At 42.1% G+C, this 16,158-nt stretch overlaps 1 protein-coding gene across 1 annotated transcript in view; it reads left to right on the top strand.

Annotated features, from left to right (window-relative positions):
* Window positions 1-15,302, top strand: part of las1l (LAS1 like ribosome biogenesis factor) — an 18,148-nt gene extending 2,846 nt beyond the window's left edge. Inside the window, exons 2-13 of the mRNA XM_060913257.1 lie at window positions 3,877-4,002; window positions 4,447-4,516; window positions 5,122-5,203; window positions 5,325-5,489; window positions 5,667-5,713; window positions 9,535-9,650; window positions 13,687-13,772; window positions 13,878-14,081; window positions 14,185-14,320; window positions 14,428-14,744; window positions 14,937-15,072; window positions 15,164-15,302. Coding sequence (XP_060769240.1) covers window positions 3,877-4,002; window positions 4,447-4,516; window positions 5,122-5,203; window positions 5,325-5,489; window positions 5,667-5,713; window positions 9,535-9,650; window positions 13,687-13,772; window positions 13,878-14,081; window positions 14,185-14,320; window positions 14,428-14,744; window positions 14,937-15,072; window positions 15,164-15,254 — 1,576 coding nt within the window. The 3' untranslated portion in view covers window positions 15,255-15,302. The remainder of the gene's footprint in view (window positions 1-3,876; window positions 4,003-4,446; window positions 4,517-5,121; window positions 5,204-5,324; window positions 5,490-5,666; window positions 5,714-9,534; window positions 9,651-13,686; window positions 13,773-13,877; window positions 14,082-14,184; window positions 14,321-14,427; window positions 14,745-14,936; window positions 15,073-15,163) is intronic.
* Window positions 15,303-16,158: the final 856 nt, after the last annotated feature.

Raw genomic sequence — 16,158 nt, 5'->3', positions numbered from 1 at the left:
TCTCTCACTCACACACACTCTCACTCACACACACTCTCTCACTCACACACTCACTCACTCACTCACACACACTCACTCACTCACTCTCACACACTCTCACTCTCACACACTCACTCTCACTCACACACACTCACTCTCACTCACACACACTCACTCTCACTCACTCACACACACTCTCTCTCACTCACACACACTCTCTCTCTCACTCACACACACTCACTCACACACACTCACTCTCACACACTCACTCTCTCACTCACACACACTCTCTCTCACTCACACACACTCTCTCTCACTCACACACACTCTCTCTCACACACACTCTCTCTCTCTCACACACACTCTCTCTCACTCACACACACTCTCTCTCACTCACACACTCACTCACACACACTCACTCTCTCACACTCTCTCACACTCACTCACACTCACACACTCTCACACACTCACTCTCTCACTCACACACACTCTCTTTCACTCACACACTCTCTCTCTCACTCACTCACACACACTCACTCACACTCACTCACTCTCACTCTCACACACTCACTCTCACACACTCACTCTCACACACTCACTCTCACACACTCACTCTCACTCACACACTCTCACTCACTCACTCACTCACTCACTCACTCACTCACTCACACACACTCACTCTCACTCACACACACTCACTCTCACTCACACACACTCACTCTCACTCACACACACTCACTCTCACTCACACACACTCTCTCACTCACACTAGGGTTGGGCGGTATTACGGTAAGAAGGTATCCCGAGGTATCCAAAAGTACCAACGGTATCGGTCTCATTACCGTCATTTTAAAAAAATATATAATATCTAAATAAATATGGAGTACATGAGGTCATAATATAAAATAATAAATTGAAGATCATCCCGAATAACTGTGTGATCGTATTTTCACTAATTCTATCAATTTCCTAAAGAAGTTCTCATCGCGTGCAGGGTTGTTTATGTCGTTACCATGGCAACCCTGCGTGACATTTTGGAGTCTGACAGAAAGCTTCGCAAGAGACTGAGACCGGGGGTGTCATGGCTCAGATGGCTAAGGCACCGTACCATAAATCCGGGGACTCGGGTTCGATTCCGACCCGAGGTTATTTCCCGATCCCGTCTCTCTCTCCCCCGCTCATTTCCTGTCTCTCTATACTGTCCTATCTAAAAAAAAAAAAGAGACTAAGACCGCGGTTGAAAGATGGCAAGTCAAGATAACGAGTTAGTGGCAAAAAAAAATACAACATCGGCAGTGTGGCAGCATTTTGGTTTCAAACCAAACGAAAAATCTAATATGTCCCCTAAGGCACACCATAGCCTGGGGTACTCCACTTCCACGAGATCTCTCCAATGAGTTGTGTTTTGAGTAGGTTACATGAGTAACAACAAGGTAAAATAATATAACGTATGACATTTGGGATGTGGGTAATAAACGTTTGAAATGTCATCTACTGAAGAAACGGAAGAAAACATCGTAGCGTAAACTGTTAGGTTTCTGGTGGGAATTAGCAATGCGCTTGCTATCTTTGTTGGGTGTGTTAAACCGTATGGATTTAAGTGGAATAATTGTAAGGAGTTATGTGATCAAGACAACGTTTTAAGCAAGGTAAGGCCATTTGATTATTAATTTCCCCGCCATGGCATGACGTGGGCCCATATGATTTTGCCTTGTGCAGCTATCACGCATTTGAATTAGGTTCGCCTCATTTGCGCTGAAGAATATGGTTTATCGCGCAGTCTAAACGGACTTGGGTGTTGGTTGATTCTTTTTCTTATTTCCCATGCTTGAAAGGGTATGATCCTGCTCATCGTGTACTTTTTTTTGATGGAGTAGGTGAAATAGTGCTGCAAATGGCGTTTCAACGCAGACATGTGTAAACGACAGTTGAATGCTATTTTCAAGATGAAGGAAGAGTTGCGTGATGCTTTGAAATATCTCTTAATGCTAGTGTTGCCACACGTCCAGGTTTTTCCGGGATTGTCCCGGTTTTTTGTGGAAAATGGAAAATGTCCAGGAAAATGGAATAACCTTCCCGGGACACGTTTTGTCCCGGTTTTTTACTTCCTCACATTATCCCCATTGAAATAAACACAAATCATTAATGTTTCTCGCAGCCACTTAACATATTAATAGTTTTCACGTAAGCGGGCATATTGTAGGCAGCTACTTGTGTGGCCTCACCGAATGTTTGCGCACGCAGCCAGTCGCCGTTGCTAGGTGATCGTGGTCAATACAACGGCGGCCGCGCGAAATCAAAGCTACTGGAATACCGTAATACCAAACAATAGGTGAGAGTTCCCTTGGTCGGTGCGCGAGTAGGCTGGCTGTCTACTTCCTATGTTCTGATTCTGATAAAGGCTGGTTCTAAAGCCTGGGCCAATTTCATCAATAAATGAATCATTAAATAAATCATTAAATATATCAAAAAAGAATGCCTGAACACTGGCGTGAGAAATGAATAAATCAGTTGTCCCAATAACACAGCACCTCTCTCTTGTGATTAAAACAAAGGATTAGGGCTATTTGGTATGATACGGTAGTCTAACTTTTAAAGTTCAGTTCTCCAGAGAAAAGGCTAAAACAACAACGAAGCAGACTGAGAGAAATTATATTGATTATATTTGTATTATTTTGATTTGGAAACGGAATGGGAGGAGAGACTCTTCAGGGGGCTGTTAGCCTACTATTAAATATTTGTTTAAAAAAAATTGGCGTCCAAATAAGATCATTCCTATATGAACTTATTTTTTGTAATAATATTTGTGGTAGTGCCCATTTAAGGGTTAAGAAGACAAAATTAAATTTAACTAAACGCCTAACTGCACCAGTTGAACTGTTTTATTTTTAAACGTGAACATTCACATAAGGCATAAGGCATCGTAGATGTGCGTGTCCGCAGCCCTCAACCCCCGCGCTCGTACGTGCGCGCAGGCGCGGCCGCCGACCGATGTGTCCCGGTTTTTTACAACTCAGATGTGGCAACCCTACTTAATGCACAAAATTCGCTTTGCTGCTTAATCCATACCACAGTGCACACAATTCGCTATGCTGCTTTTAAATAGTACATTTGAGGCATAGGCGCACGTTACACAGTAGGCCGAAACAAAATATTATTTTTTTCTCGGTAATACCGTATACCCCGGGAAAACACAGAGACAGTTTAAAGGTATCAAAATTTGGATACCGCCCAACCCTAACTCACACACACTCTCTCACTCTCACACACACTCACTCTCACACACTCTCTCTCACTCACACACACACTCTCTCTCACTCACACACACTCTCTCTCTCACTCACACACACTCTCTCTCTCACTCACACACACTCTCTCTCTCTCTCACTCACACACACTCTCTCTCTCACTCACACACACTCTCACACTCTCTCTCACACACACAGACAGACAGACAGACGCACATAGACAGACAGACAGTCTCTCACACAGAGGCTCCTGTCCCCAAAGATCAGCATCATCTAGTGCACTACACAGGGTGCAGGACAAATGAACGCATGCTGTTTCTGTAATATAGTGCACTGGGTGCAGAGAATATTAGAGAGATGATGTCATGAGTAGTGCACTCTAAGAGGGTGCAGGGCATATTAAGGGTCATGTAGTGCACTGCATAGGGTTGTAGTCATCAGTTTTGTGTGTGTGTGTGTGTGTGTGTATATAAAAATATATTAGTGCACTACAGTATAGGGTGCGTTATTGTGCAGCTGGGTCACAGGGGAGTGAAAAATCAAGTGTCCTTAACTAGTGGACTGTAATTTACTAGCTAGGGAACTAAATCAGTATTATACATTCTGTATGCAGCGGTATTCACTTGTGTGTGTGTGTGTGTGTGTGTAGGTTTGGGCCCAGTACTCCGGTTGCTGTGGAGAGCACGGCAAATCTGGTGCGCTGTCAAATTCTGGACCGGAATGGGAAACTGGAGCAAGATGATCTGGTGCTGCTGTACGGCATGGCGCTCACCAGGTGTGTGCGTGTGGGTTTTTTTTTTCTTTGTCCTGAAATGACAGTGATGTCACACAACATTCAGACGTGTGGACTAACTGTACATCCACATCACAGTGGTCATAATCCAGTGACGCGCTCTCCACAACATTCCAAAATTCCCAGAATTATTTCAGTAAGACAGAGTGATAAACATCTGGCTCCATCCTGCTGTTGTATGCAGTTCCTACATGTTATTTTATTCCATCGTGCAGTTCCAATTCGTTACTGTATTACGACAGTCCATGACATTATTCTGACACACAATTCCATCACGTGATGAAACCATGTTATTCCGTCTCATTATTCCATCACGATATTCCGTGACATTGATCCACCATGTTAGCCAATCACGGTATTCCACAGTGCTAATCCTGTCACGTTACTCTTTCATCCATTTTATTTATGTCATTATTTTGCGTTCAGGTTTGTGAATCTCATATTGGAGCGAAAGCACGGCCGAGTGGCCAAACCCCTGCGACGCCTCGCCAGCACTGTGAGTGTGTTATTACCCCCCCCCCCCCCACACACACACACACACTTTTCATATAACATACATGTGTGGTTAACTGTGTGTGATGCTCCTTATTTAAATACATTTGCCATCTGTATGTAAATAATTAATTAGAACTTTGGGAGCTGGAACCCAGGAGTTTGAACAAATCACCTGCTAAAATTAAATCCACACTGTTTGTTGGACTTTTATCTTTATTTCATGTTTTTTTTTTTTTTATGTTGTGAATTTTTCAATGTGAGGAAACCTCCATATGAATTTTTTTGAATTTTGTTTTGAACAATAAAAGTGATTCCCGTTGTGATTCTAATACTGAGTCGAACTGGGAATCTGAGTCGAATCATGAATCGGAAACTCCGTTTGTGATTCCGAGTGTGCCAGGATCTGATTGGGAATATGCCTCAAAGTCTGAATCACAAACACTTCTGATTCTAATCTGACTGGGAATCTGATGAAAAAACTGAATCAGAAACTCCACTTCTCATTCATTCGGCCCAATCTGAGCAATTTGATTCTGAATCACAGTCTTCACGACTGCTTCAGACTGATTCAGGTTATGACTCTGATTCAGTTTCTCTCTCACACAGATGAATATTCCAGAGTGGATTGTGAATCTGAGACACGATATCACACACCGCAGACTTCCCACGCTCAAGTGGTGCCGCAAAGGTCAGACACACACACACACACACACACACACACACACACAGAGAGCGCACATATGTTAAATCTACTTCACTATACACATTTGTCAGATATATTTTTGTGTGTGTGTGTGTGTGTGTTGCAGGGTGTGAGTTTGTGTTAAACTGGCTGCAGCAGCAGTACTGGTCTCGGCAGCTCAGCAGCCTCTCAGACTGGAGCTCTTCATCTGAGGAAGAGGAGGATGAAGAAGAGGTGATGAGAAGGGAAGAGGAGGAAATGATGAACAGACAGAGAGAAATCCAGAGGCACAGTGAGTCCACACACACACACACTGTGTGAATGTTAACGTGAAATGAATGAATTTGAGAGGGTGTAGACATTACTGGTCCAGACTGCAGACAGGAAGTGGATTAAAAACTGACCAGTAATTAGGAGAGACTCGGATATTGTTCACTTGGGAACCTCTGATGTTTATTTCTGTGTGCAGAGAGAGCGAGAGAGCTGCTTATCTCCTACGAACGAGAACAGTTCCAGGTAAACACACACACACACACACACAAACGTTTGAAAGATGCTCTCATCTGCTCAACAAAGTGACACAAAGACTGAGATGGTTGCAGAAGCACAGAGCAGACGAGCTGCATCCTCATCATTCTGTCAAAAGGGCAGACAAGTAGGCAGAGCAGCGGGGACAGATGTATAGTGGTGCTTGAAAGTTTGTGAACCCTTTAGAATTTTCTATATTTCTGCATAAATATGACCTAAAACATCAGATTTTCACACAAGTCCTAAAAGTAGATAAAGAGAACCCAGTTAAACAAATGAGACAAAAATATTACACTTGGTCATTTATTTATTGAGGAAAATGATCCAATATTACATATCTGTGAGTGGCAAAAGTATGTGACCCTTTGCTTTCAGTATCTGGTGTGACCCCCTTGTGCAGCAATAACTGCAACTAAACGTTTGCGGTAACTGTTGATCAGTCCTGCACACCGGCTTGGAGGAATTTTAGCCCGTTCCTCCGTACAGAACAGCTTCAACTCTGGGATGTTGGTGGGTTTCCTCACATGAACTGCTCACTTCAGGTCCTTCCACAACATTTCCATTGGATTAAGGTCAGGACTTTGACTTGGCCATTCCAAAACATTCACTTTATTCTTCTTTAACCATTCTTTGGTAGAACGACTTGTGTGCTTAGGGTCGTTGTCTTGCTGCATGACCCACCTTCTCTTGAGATTCAGTTCATGGACAGATGTCCTGACATTTTCCTTTAGAATTCGCTGGTATAATTCAGAATTCATTGTTCCATCAATGATGGCAAGCCGTCTTGGCCCAGATGCAGCAAAACAGGCCCAAACCATGATACTACCACCACCATGTTTCACAGATGGGATAAGGTTCTTATGCTGGAATGCAATGTCTTCCTTTCTCCAAACACAACGCTTCTCATTTAAACCAAAAAGTTCTATTTTGGCCTCATCCGTCCACAAAACATTTTTCCAATAGCCTTCTGGCTTGTCCACCTGATCTTTAGCAAACTACAGACGAGCAGCAATGTTCTTTTTGGAGAGCAGTGGCTTTCTCCTTGCAACCCTGTCATTCACACCCTTGTTGTTCAGTGTTCTCCTGATGGTGGACTCATGAACATTAACATTAGCCAATGTGAGAGAGGCCTTCAGTTGCTTAGAAGTTACCCTGGGGTCATTTGTGACCTTGCCGACTATTACACACCTTGCTCTTGGAGTGATCTTTGTTGGTCGACCACTCCTGGGGAGGATAACAATGGTCTCAAATTTCCTCTATTTGTACACAATCTGTCTGACTGTGGATTGGTGGAGTCCAAACTCTTTAGAGATGGTTTTGTAACCTTTTCCAGCCTGATGAGCATCAACAACGCTTTTTCTGAGGTCCTCAGAAATCTCCTTTGTTCGTGCCATGATACACTTCCACAAACATGTGTTGTGAAGATCAGACTTGGATAGATCCCTGTTCTTTAAATAAAACAGGGAGCCCACTCACACCTGATTGTCATCCCATTGATTGAAAACACCTGACTCTAATTTCACCTTCAAATTAACTGCTAATCCTAGAGGTTCACATACTTTTGCCACTCACAGATATGTAATATTGGATCATTTTCCTCAATAAATAAATGACGGAGTATAATATTTTTGTCTCATTTGTTTAACTGGGTTCTCTTTATCTACTTTTAGGACTTGTGTGAAAATCTGAGGATGTTTTATGCCATATTTTTGCAGAAATATAGAAAATTCTAAAGGGTTCACAAACTTTTAAGCACCACTGTACGTATTTCCCCACACCACTGAGCAGTCATTTAAGTACAGTAAAACCAGGGAACAGTAAAGAATGCAGAGTGAATTATAGTCCAGGACGTGCTTAGCTTTACTCAACACAGATATGCTTCTTGATAGTATAATTAGTATGTATTTTATATGTGATTTCCATGTAATTCTATCATCTATTATTACCCCAAGAAATTTATGATTCGAAACTCTTTCAATGTCAACACCATCTACCTGACAGAGTATAATAAATGACAGAGTATAATATTTTTGTCTCATTTGTTTAACTGGGTTCTCTTTATCTACTTTTAGGACTTGTGTGAAAATCTGATGATGTTTTAGGTCATATTTATGCAGAAATATAGACAATTCTAAAGGGTTCACAAACTTTCGAGCACCACTGTATGGGAGGGACAGACGTACCATGATGGTGTAGTGAGACGGATGGGACGGTGTGACGGAGAGGAAATGGCTGGATAGTTGAAGTTGAAAGGGCAGTCAGATAGACGGGGAACAGGATGGGAAAGCTGAACGCTCGGACAAATGGGAAGGGTGGATGGATGGATGGATTGACGGGACAGAGCGGGCAGATGGATAAATTGGGAGTACTGGACTATCAGACGGACAAGACTGACAGAACGTCCTCCTCTTCATGATCAATAACATCATGAGAAGCAGACAGAAGGTTGAGTGTTGATTGAGATTGATTGATTATTTCCCTCCACTGTGAGGGTGAAGGGAGTGAGAGAGACACTTTCAGATCAGTCCCTGGAGTGTGCACTACAGTTCTCTGTCTCACCACTAGAGGGGGCTGTGTGTGTGTGTGTGTGTGTGTGTGTGTGTGTACAGTTATAGATCAGCAGCATATAAATCTGCTGATTTAAAACACTTCTGCTGAACTCAGTGATGCATAAAAATCAGATTTTCAGTCACTTAAAATGAAATGTGTTTATTCATAATAAATAAATAAATAAAACTTCATACAGCTTCATTATTAAAACCTTAAAATCCTTTATAACTATAAAACGATGAACACACGCAGAGCTGTGTGACTGCGCTCTGCCTGACCTTTTGTTTGGGGGGGGAAAAAATCCTAAGTCAAATTTAATTTGTTGAAATGCCAAGAGGACTGCACACGTTTGGTTGTGTCCCAAATGTCCTCTGTGAGATGTTTTATTATCTTCGTGTGTAAATGTGCACTGATTCTGATTGTGTAATCAGGTAGAGAGTTTATTCATTTATTCTGGTTCATGAGGTTCATTTGTTAAGCGTGAGTCAGTCAGTGTGTGTGTGTGTGTGTGTGAGTCACACACTCGTTCTTCCGAGGACAGAAACATCAGGACTGAATGTTCAATGCATGAAGTTTGCACCTTTGTTCTTTGCTTGTTTTCTGGAAATAAAATAAGACGTCATGACTCTCCATAAATATTTAATCAAATAAATACGTCAGTAATAAAAACCTGACATCTGTTCAGTACATGTGGAGAGAACGGGGAGAACCTGCTGGTCATTCGTTTCCATTACCTCTGAGCTCCATTCACCTCATCACCATACATCATCGTAAGAGTATTGTGAATAAACGTATCGTTCTGTAAAGTGAGCTCGTGTTTAATGTTGCAGTTATTATTAATACCCATGATGACATCTCCAGGTTTATGAGAAGTTAATAAACATGTTCTTAATAACTCTAATGATGATAAATGTAATAAAATCCCAAAGGTGATGTGTTAATGTTGGTCAGTATCTGTACGATCTGTAGGTGTGAGATGTTAAATATTTTATGAACATGGTTACGAATAATAACTAATTATAATAGTGCTTCACACAGTGTGATAAGTTACTACACATGTTATTACACTTATTAATAGCTGTAGTGTTTGTGTGAAGTTAAACGTTAGTAATTGTGACTTTAATAGATCATTTGTATTTGGTAACTAATGCATTATTGATGAGTTATTAACAGCATCTGATATTTGCAGACATTTGAGAGGTTAATAAGCATATTATTAATAATAACGGTGTGAAGAACAGCTGTGATGATGTTTGCAGGTGTTTGAGGATTTGTTAAAGCGAGGGGCAGATCGCGGGGCAAGTTCATGGCTCAACACCAGCGCAGATCTCAGCTGGATCCTCGCACAGATACAGCAGCTCAACTCCGAGGCCAGGTGTGTGGGGAGGGGGTGTCGTGTGTGTGTGTGTGTGTGTGTGTCTGTTCATTATTTCCCTCATGATCTAAAATTATGATATTGAAAGTTACAGTGGAGATAAAAACATGGGTGCAAGTTTTCCGGCATGTGCCAGAAGCTCCATTTTTTTCAGTTCTGAAAAAGTCATTTTTCCAAACAGTGTAAATCCGTTAAGATCTTTTTTTTGGGGGGGGGGGGGGTGTATAGGGGTGGCCCTCTCATTGTCTCACTCTCATAGGGCCAATGATTTTCCGCAATCGCGGAAAATGGACGGAAATTACGGAATTTTTATAGTGAAACATTGCTCGCATGTCAAAGTGTAACTGCCGCAGAAGGCTTCTGCGTAACTGCCGCTAACGCCCAAGCAGACATGCCCTTCCGGTTAAGGCAGCTTTGTCGGTGATTGTGATTGGCTTGTGGCACACCCAGCCAGCCAACGAGCTGCTTGTTTACAGATTCACTCCCCGCGTCGCAATCAGAATGGCGACCGCGAAAAAGAAACGAATGCTCTGGTGGCCAAGGACGCCATATGGTTGCCAGTGGCGAGTGTGGACGTTGCGCGCTCCTTTTTCATGTATAAACATCTTCTAAATGACAGAAGATTCAGTCTCACGGAGACCAACACTAAACAACTTATGATGCTCGATCATAATGGCGATATCGAGCAGCGTTTCTAGGAACTCTGAGAGCTCGCAATGATTGATCTGCAAGGAATATTCAGGACTGTCATTACAATCAAAGTTAAACTATTCTCGTCTGTTTGAGAGTGCGTTCTGTGTTCTGTTAGGAAACATTGTTTAATGAGTTTGTGGTGGACTAAAAAAGATGGATATAGAGTAATATTTTAAACAGTCAGTTATGAGTATTGTCATTACAGGCTCAGTAAGTATTACTGAATATTAATTTATCCCTATTAATTTGTCAGTACTCTCAATATTATATTGAGATTATATACTCAGCAAAAATAAAAACTTGACACTCATTATTTTTCAAATAGTGTTTAGAAACTTTTCTTGAAAGAGTTCTTGTTGTGATTATGGTTAAATGCATTGTCAAGGGCATTACGTCACACATTCATTCTACTGGTCGGGCCTACGTAGCACGTGCGAGAGCACTGCACGCTAAAATCACGTTTCCACGTGACACAAGTGACGTGACCTATTGATACACGTGCAATTGATCTCACGGTAGCAGAGTAGAGTGTCCTCTCAGAAAAACAAGGTTTTATGGTTAATTATTCGTTAATTTGCAATGCCACGACTGTCAAACATTCAGCGTGAACGTACCATTGGCATGCTGAATACGGGAACATCCGTCACTGACGTTGCGAGGGTTATGGGATGCAGTCGACAGACCATCCATAATCTCCAGACACGTCTCCATCAAACTGGCACCACGGCCGACCGTAAGGAACCCTCCACAGAACTTGCAGGAGCTTGGTGCCATGTCGGTACAAATATGGCGGCGCATTCCCCAAGCTGTGTTCAGACGCATCATCCAATCCATGAGGAGACGTTGTATCGCAGTTGTGAACGCCCATGGAGGACACACCCGATATTGACATGATTTCATTAAGTTGTGACTCGCAGTTTTTGATCATAGACATTGTCGTCGCATTTCCGGTGGAACCAATTCCATGACAAACATGATCTGTATGCTATAGCATCTTTAATGAAAAGATAATTGAATACAATCGTTATTTCAAACCTATTTTCCAAAATGTTCAAATTATTGACTTTGAAACGAGTGTAAAGTTTTTATTTTTGTTGAGTATCTATGCTGTTATATTGCATATATTCTATATGAGAGGTTTTTAGTTAACGGTGATCCTAGTTTCTTGATTTATCTATCAGTAGGTCAAGTAAAATATTTTGAGTTGTCTCAATCTGTGATTCCACTTTAATTTGTTTTATTAATGCAATTTATCAGCTTTGTCAGTGTAATTGTTTTATTATTATTTTTTTTCATGAATGACTTCATCATGCAAAGGACCATTTGTGTCTAGAAATGCAATACTTTGAAACCCAAGTAAAATTATGCCAGCCAGAATTACTAAATTGGAGCCAAACAGAACAATTTTGAACTGAAATTGTGAAACGGAATTGAAACGGAATTTTTCATTGTCCAAAACGGAAAAAGGCAGATTTTGAAACGGAAAATCATTGACTCTACTCTGAGCGTATTACCGGGTTACCGCGGTACAGTCTCTGCACGAGACAAATCTTTTCATCTCGTCTTCGCCACAAACCTCATTCAATTTATACGCCGCTCACCGATGAGCGGTCCTGACTAGCCCGTTGTTTCACGGTGTTCTACATGTGTGAGATCATGTTTCACGCACGTAGCACGTTGTTTGACCAAATCAACACCACTATTCCTGTGTATATTGTAAAAAAGGTATCACAGCAAAAGCATATTAAAAATGGTTGTTTCAACATTTAAATTAGTAGTTGCTAGATGTTTTGAAATATCAAGCCTTGTACTTGAAATATTATTTTAGATGAAAACATTTGATGTGAATATGCAAATCATATAACTATTAATATCATAAATGTTTGCATGAGAGACAACCATTTTAACTTGTAATTAAAAAATTTTTTTCGAGCCCTAAGGGGGGCTCACCTCCCTTTGTAACCCCCTGCGTGGCTGCGCCATGCACGGCTGACCTTGTCAGACTTTTCAGGTTTTGAAAATTTTATACTTGCACCCATGTAAAAAGTGTACACACCCTGTTAAAATGATCGCTTTTTCTGATGTTAAAAAAAAAGATCACGTTTTAAATAATTTCAAAACTTTTCCCACCTTTAATGTGACCTATAACCTGTGCAATTCAATTGAAAAACAAACAAATCTGTCAGGGGGAAAAACCATACAATAAGCTGGTTGCATAAGTGTGCGCACCATTAAACTAATATTTTGTTGAAGCACCTTTTGATTAAATTACAGCGTTCAGATTTTTGGGTCGGAGTCTATCAGCCTGCCACATCTAGACTTGGCAATATTTGTCGACTCTTCCTTGCGAAAGTGCTCCATATCGGTCAGATGGCGAGGGCATCTCTTGTGCTCAGGTCACCCCACAGATTTTTAATTGGATTTAGGTCTGGGCTCTGGCTGGGCCGTTCCAAAACTTTTAATTTTCTGCTGGTGAAGCCATTCTTTTGTTGATTTTGATGTATGCTTGGGGTCATTGTCATGCTGAAAAATGACATTCATCTTCAGCTTTCAAGCAGACACCTGAAGGTTTTGGGCCAAAATTGACTGGTATTTAGAACTGTTGATAATTCCCTCCACCTTGACTAAAGCCCCTGTTCCAGCTGAAGAATAACAACCCCAAAACATGATGCTGCCACCACCATGCTTCACCGTGGGTATGGGGTTCTTTTGGTGATGTGCAGTGGTGTTTTTGCGCCAAACATACCTTTTGGAATTGTGGCCAAAAAGTTCACATATTTTCTCCACTTCTTGATGACGGTCTTCACTGTGCTCCATGGTATATCTAATGGCATGGAAATGTTTTTATCCCCTTCTCCTGACTGATACCTTTCAACAATGAGATCCCGTTGACGCTTTGTAAGCTCTCGGTGAACCCTGGCTTTTGCTGGAGGATGCGACTGAGGAAATGTCTGAACTTTATTTGGGGTTAATCAGAGTCATTTTAATTGATGGCAGGTGTGAACCCAAAAAGACTGAATGCTGTAATTAAATCAAAAGGTGCTTCAATAAAGTATCAGTTTAAGGGTGTGTACACTTATGCAACCAGCTTATTGTACAATTTTTTTTTTTTATGTTTTTCCCCCTGACAGATTTGTTTGTTTTTCAATTGAATTGTACAGGTTATAGGTCACATTAAAGGTGGGAAAAGTTTTGAAATTATTTATTGTGGTCTTGTTTTTTTACATCAGAAAAACTGATCATTTTAACGGGGTGTGTAGACTTTTATGTCCACTATATATTCACTTACTGTGTGTGTGTGTGTGTGTGTGTGTGTGTGTGTGTGTGTGTGTGTGTGTGTTAGTGATGCATTGATCAACACGTTAGTGCAGGACGGGTTTCTGATCCCAACAATGGATCAGTTGGAATCCCTCAACATCGACCCATCAGGTACTCACTCACTCACTCACTCACTCACTCACTCACACTCTCAAACTCTTAATTGCAAAGCTTATGAAAATATCTCTTCTCCCCCCCCCAAAAAAAAAAAATCAGAGGAGCTGTTGGACGTGTTAGCCCCGTGTGTTCCTGCGGAGTTCCTTCGCTTCTGGTTGCCACTGCTGAAGATCCTCAACTCAAACTCATTTATTAATCAGCTGCTGGAGAAGCTGTTTGCTGAGCTCACTAACGAGCCGACCAATCACAGGGTTTATTACGCTGCAGCCTGGATCTCTGAGATTCTCCACTGCAACTGCAGGAGTACGTGTGTGTGTGAGAGGACTGTATTAGTGTGTGTATGAGTTTGTGTTTTTAAGTGCATGTGTGTGTTTTTAAAAGGTGTGTGTGTGTGTGTAAAACGCAGATGAGTCGAAGGCCTTCAGGAGGATGAGGATGATGAAGGAGCGGTTGTTCATTAACAGAGTGTCTCTCCAATGGCAGAAGCTCATATCAGTGTGTGTGAAAACACCATGTGCTGCTACACCGTTCCTGCTTCAACAGTGTGTACACACACACACACACACACACACACACACACACAGTCTTTATAGAACACTGGCAGACACACACGTCATTGTTTTGTGTTCATGTGTTTCTGTTCTCCCAGGATTTTAACGGACATGGATAAGCCCCTCCCCCTGGACACGCAGCGCAACTTGCTCCGCCTCTGCACCATCTACACACAGAGTCACCTTGGCAACTGTGAACCTGGCAACCCAGACTCCTCCCACCCTGTCTACACAGTTGAGAGCCTGCAGGAGTGTGTGGGCGGGGCCATGCAAAACAAACACACCCAGTTACCTGATGAACCCACAGAATTAGCCAAGGCTCCGCCCACACAGGAAATACAGGAGCAGCTGAGTGCAGAAACGGTGCAGGAAAGAAACGCAGCATTACGAGGGTCAGCCTGGAGTGTGTGTACAGGTAGACAACGCACCTGTATTAAACACTGTTCTATTTCCTTATAAAACAGTCAAGAAAAATATCTTAATTCGGTCTTTTTAAAAAAAAAATGACACAAAATGGTAAAATGCAGCATTAAAAAATTTTGTTCCCTGACTGAACACTGAAGCGTTTGGGATGCAGCCCACCTCTGACCCGTGTGTGTCTCTACAGATAAGGTTCCCTGGAAGCAGCACCCTCTGGGGAAGGTTCCGGGTCAGACAGATGATCCGTCGTGTCTGATGGTGGAGACGTACTCAACACTGACTGTGTTTGACCAGCAGGTCAAAGGTCACTACAGCAGCCTGAGGTGAGAGGTCATGTGTGCATTGTGTTGTGATGTGTAGTAGGTTTTTTGTGTGTGTTGTATGGTAAGAAATGGTTTGTGTGTGCGTGTGTAGTGTGCCACTTCAGAGCAGAACCGGAGCAGATGGACCCCTATGGACTCACAGTGACCTCACCAAGCTCAAAGCTGGGCTAAAACTCTTCTAACACACCCACACACACCAATTTTTGAAATTAAATTTTCAAACAAATTAACACTGTGTCTGGTGTGTTTGCGTTCTCCACGGGTTCTTGGATATTTCAGGGTTCTGCACTTCCAAAAAAAGGAACTTAAATCTGCTCAGGAGACATTGCAGGGTTCTACAGAGAAGATTTAGGAGTTCCCTCGTGGATACAACCAAAGAAGTATAAAGGGTTCTGAAATATCAGTGTACATTTGTAGAAAATGGTTCTTCAATCGCTCCATTCCCACTCAGTCAGAACCGTAAAGCTTCTGTTATTATGCTGTAATGGTGTCGTGTGTGAATGGAAATAAAACCGTAAGGTTGAAAAATTAAGCTCGTTTGCGCTCTCACTCTTTCCCTCCCCTTCTCTCTCTCTCTCTGTCTCTCAGGATTTTGACATTAATACATTTCTCGGGGTTGAGGGGCGGAGACAGATCCGAGTGCAGAAACCTTTTATTTCCACAGGACAGTCAAAGGAACAAAAACTCCAGGCATGAAAACAAACACCACAGTAGCCGTGAGGAACACGATGAGCATCAGCATGGAGAATAAAAACAAACACGAGACAAACTAACAGAAGGCGGGGTTTAAATCAGGAGGGAAACGGAAGGCGGGGTTTAAATCAGGAGAGTAACAGAAGGCGGGGTTTAAATCAGCAGAGTAGGAGAAGGTGGAGTTAAAATCAGGAGAGTAGCAGAAGGTGGGGTTTAAATCAGGAGAGTAGCAGAAGGCGGGGTTTAAATCAGGAGAGTAGCAGAAGGCGGGGTTTAAATCAGCAGAGTAGGAGAAGGCGGGGTTTAAATCAGCAGAGTAGGAGAAGGCGGAGTTAAAATCAGGAGAGTAGCAGAAGGCAGGGTTTAAATCAGGAGAGTAGCAGAAGGCGGGGT

Source organism: Neoarius graeffei, chromosome 28, assembly GCF_027579695.1.
Source record: "Neoarius graeffei isolate fNeoGra1 chromosome 28, fNeoGra1.pri, whole genome shotgun sequence".
NCBI lineage: Eukaryota > Metazoa > Chordata > Actinopteri > Siluriformes > Ariidae > Neoarius > Neoarius graeffei.
Note: the sequence above shows the minus strand (reverse complement) of the source record. Positions and strands in the feature narration are given on the sequence as shown.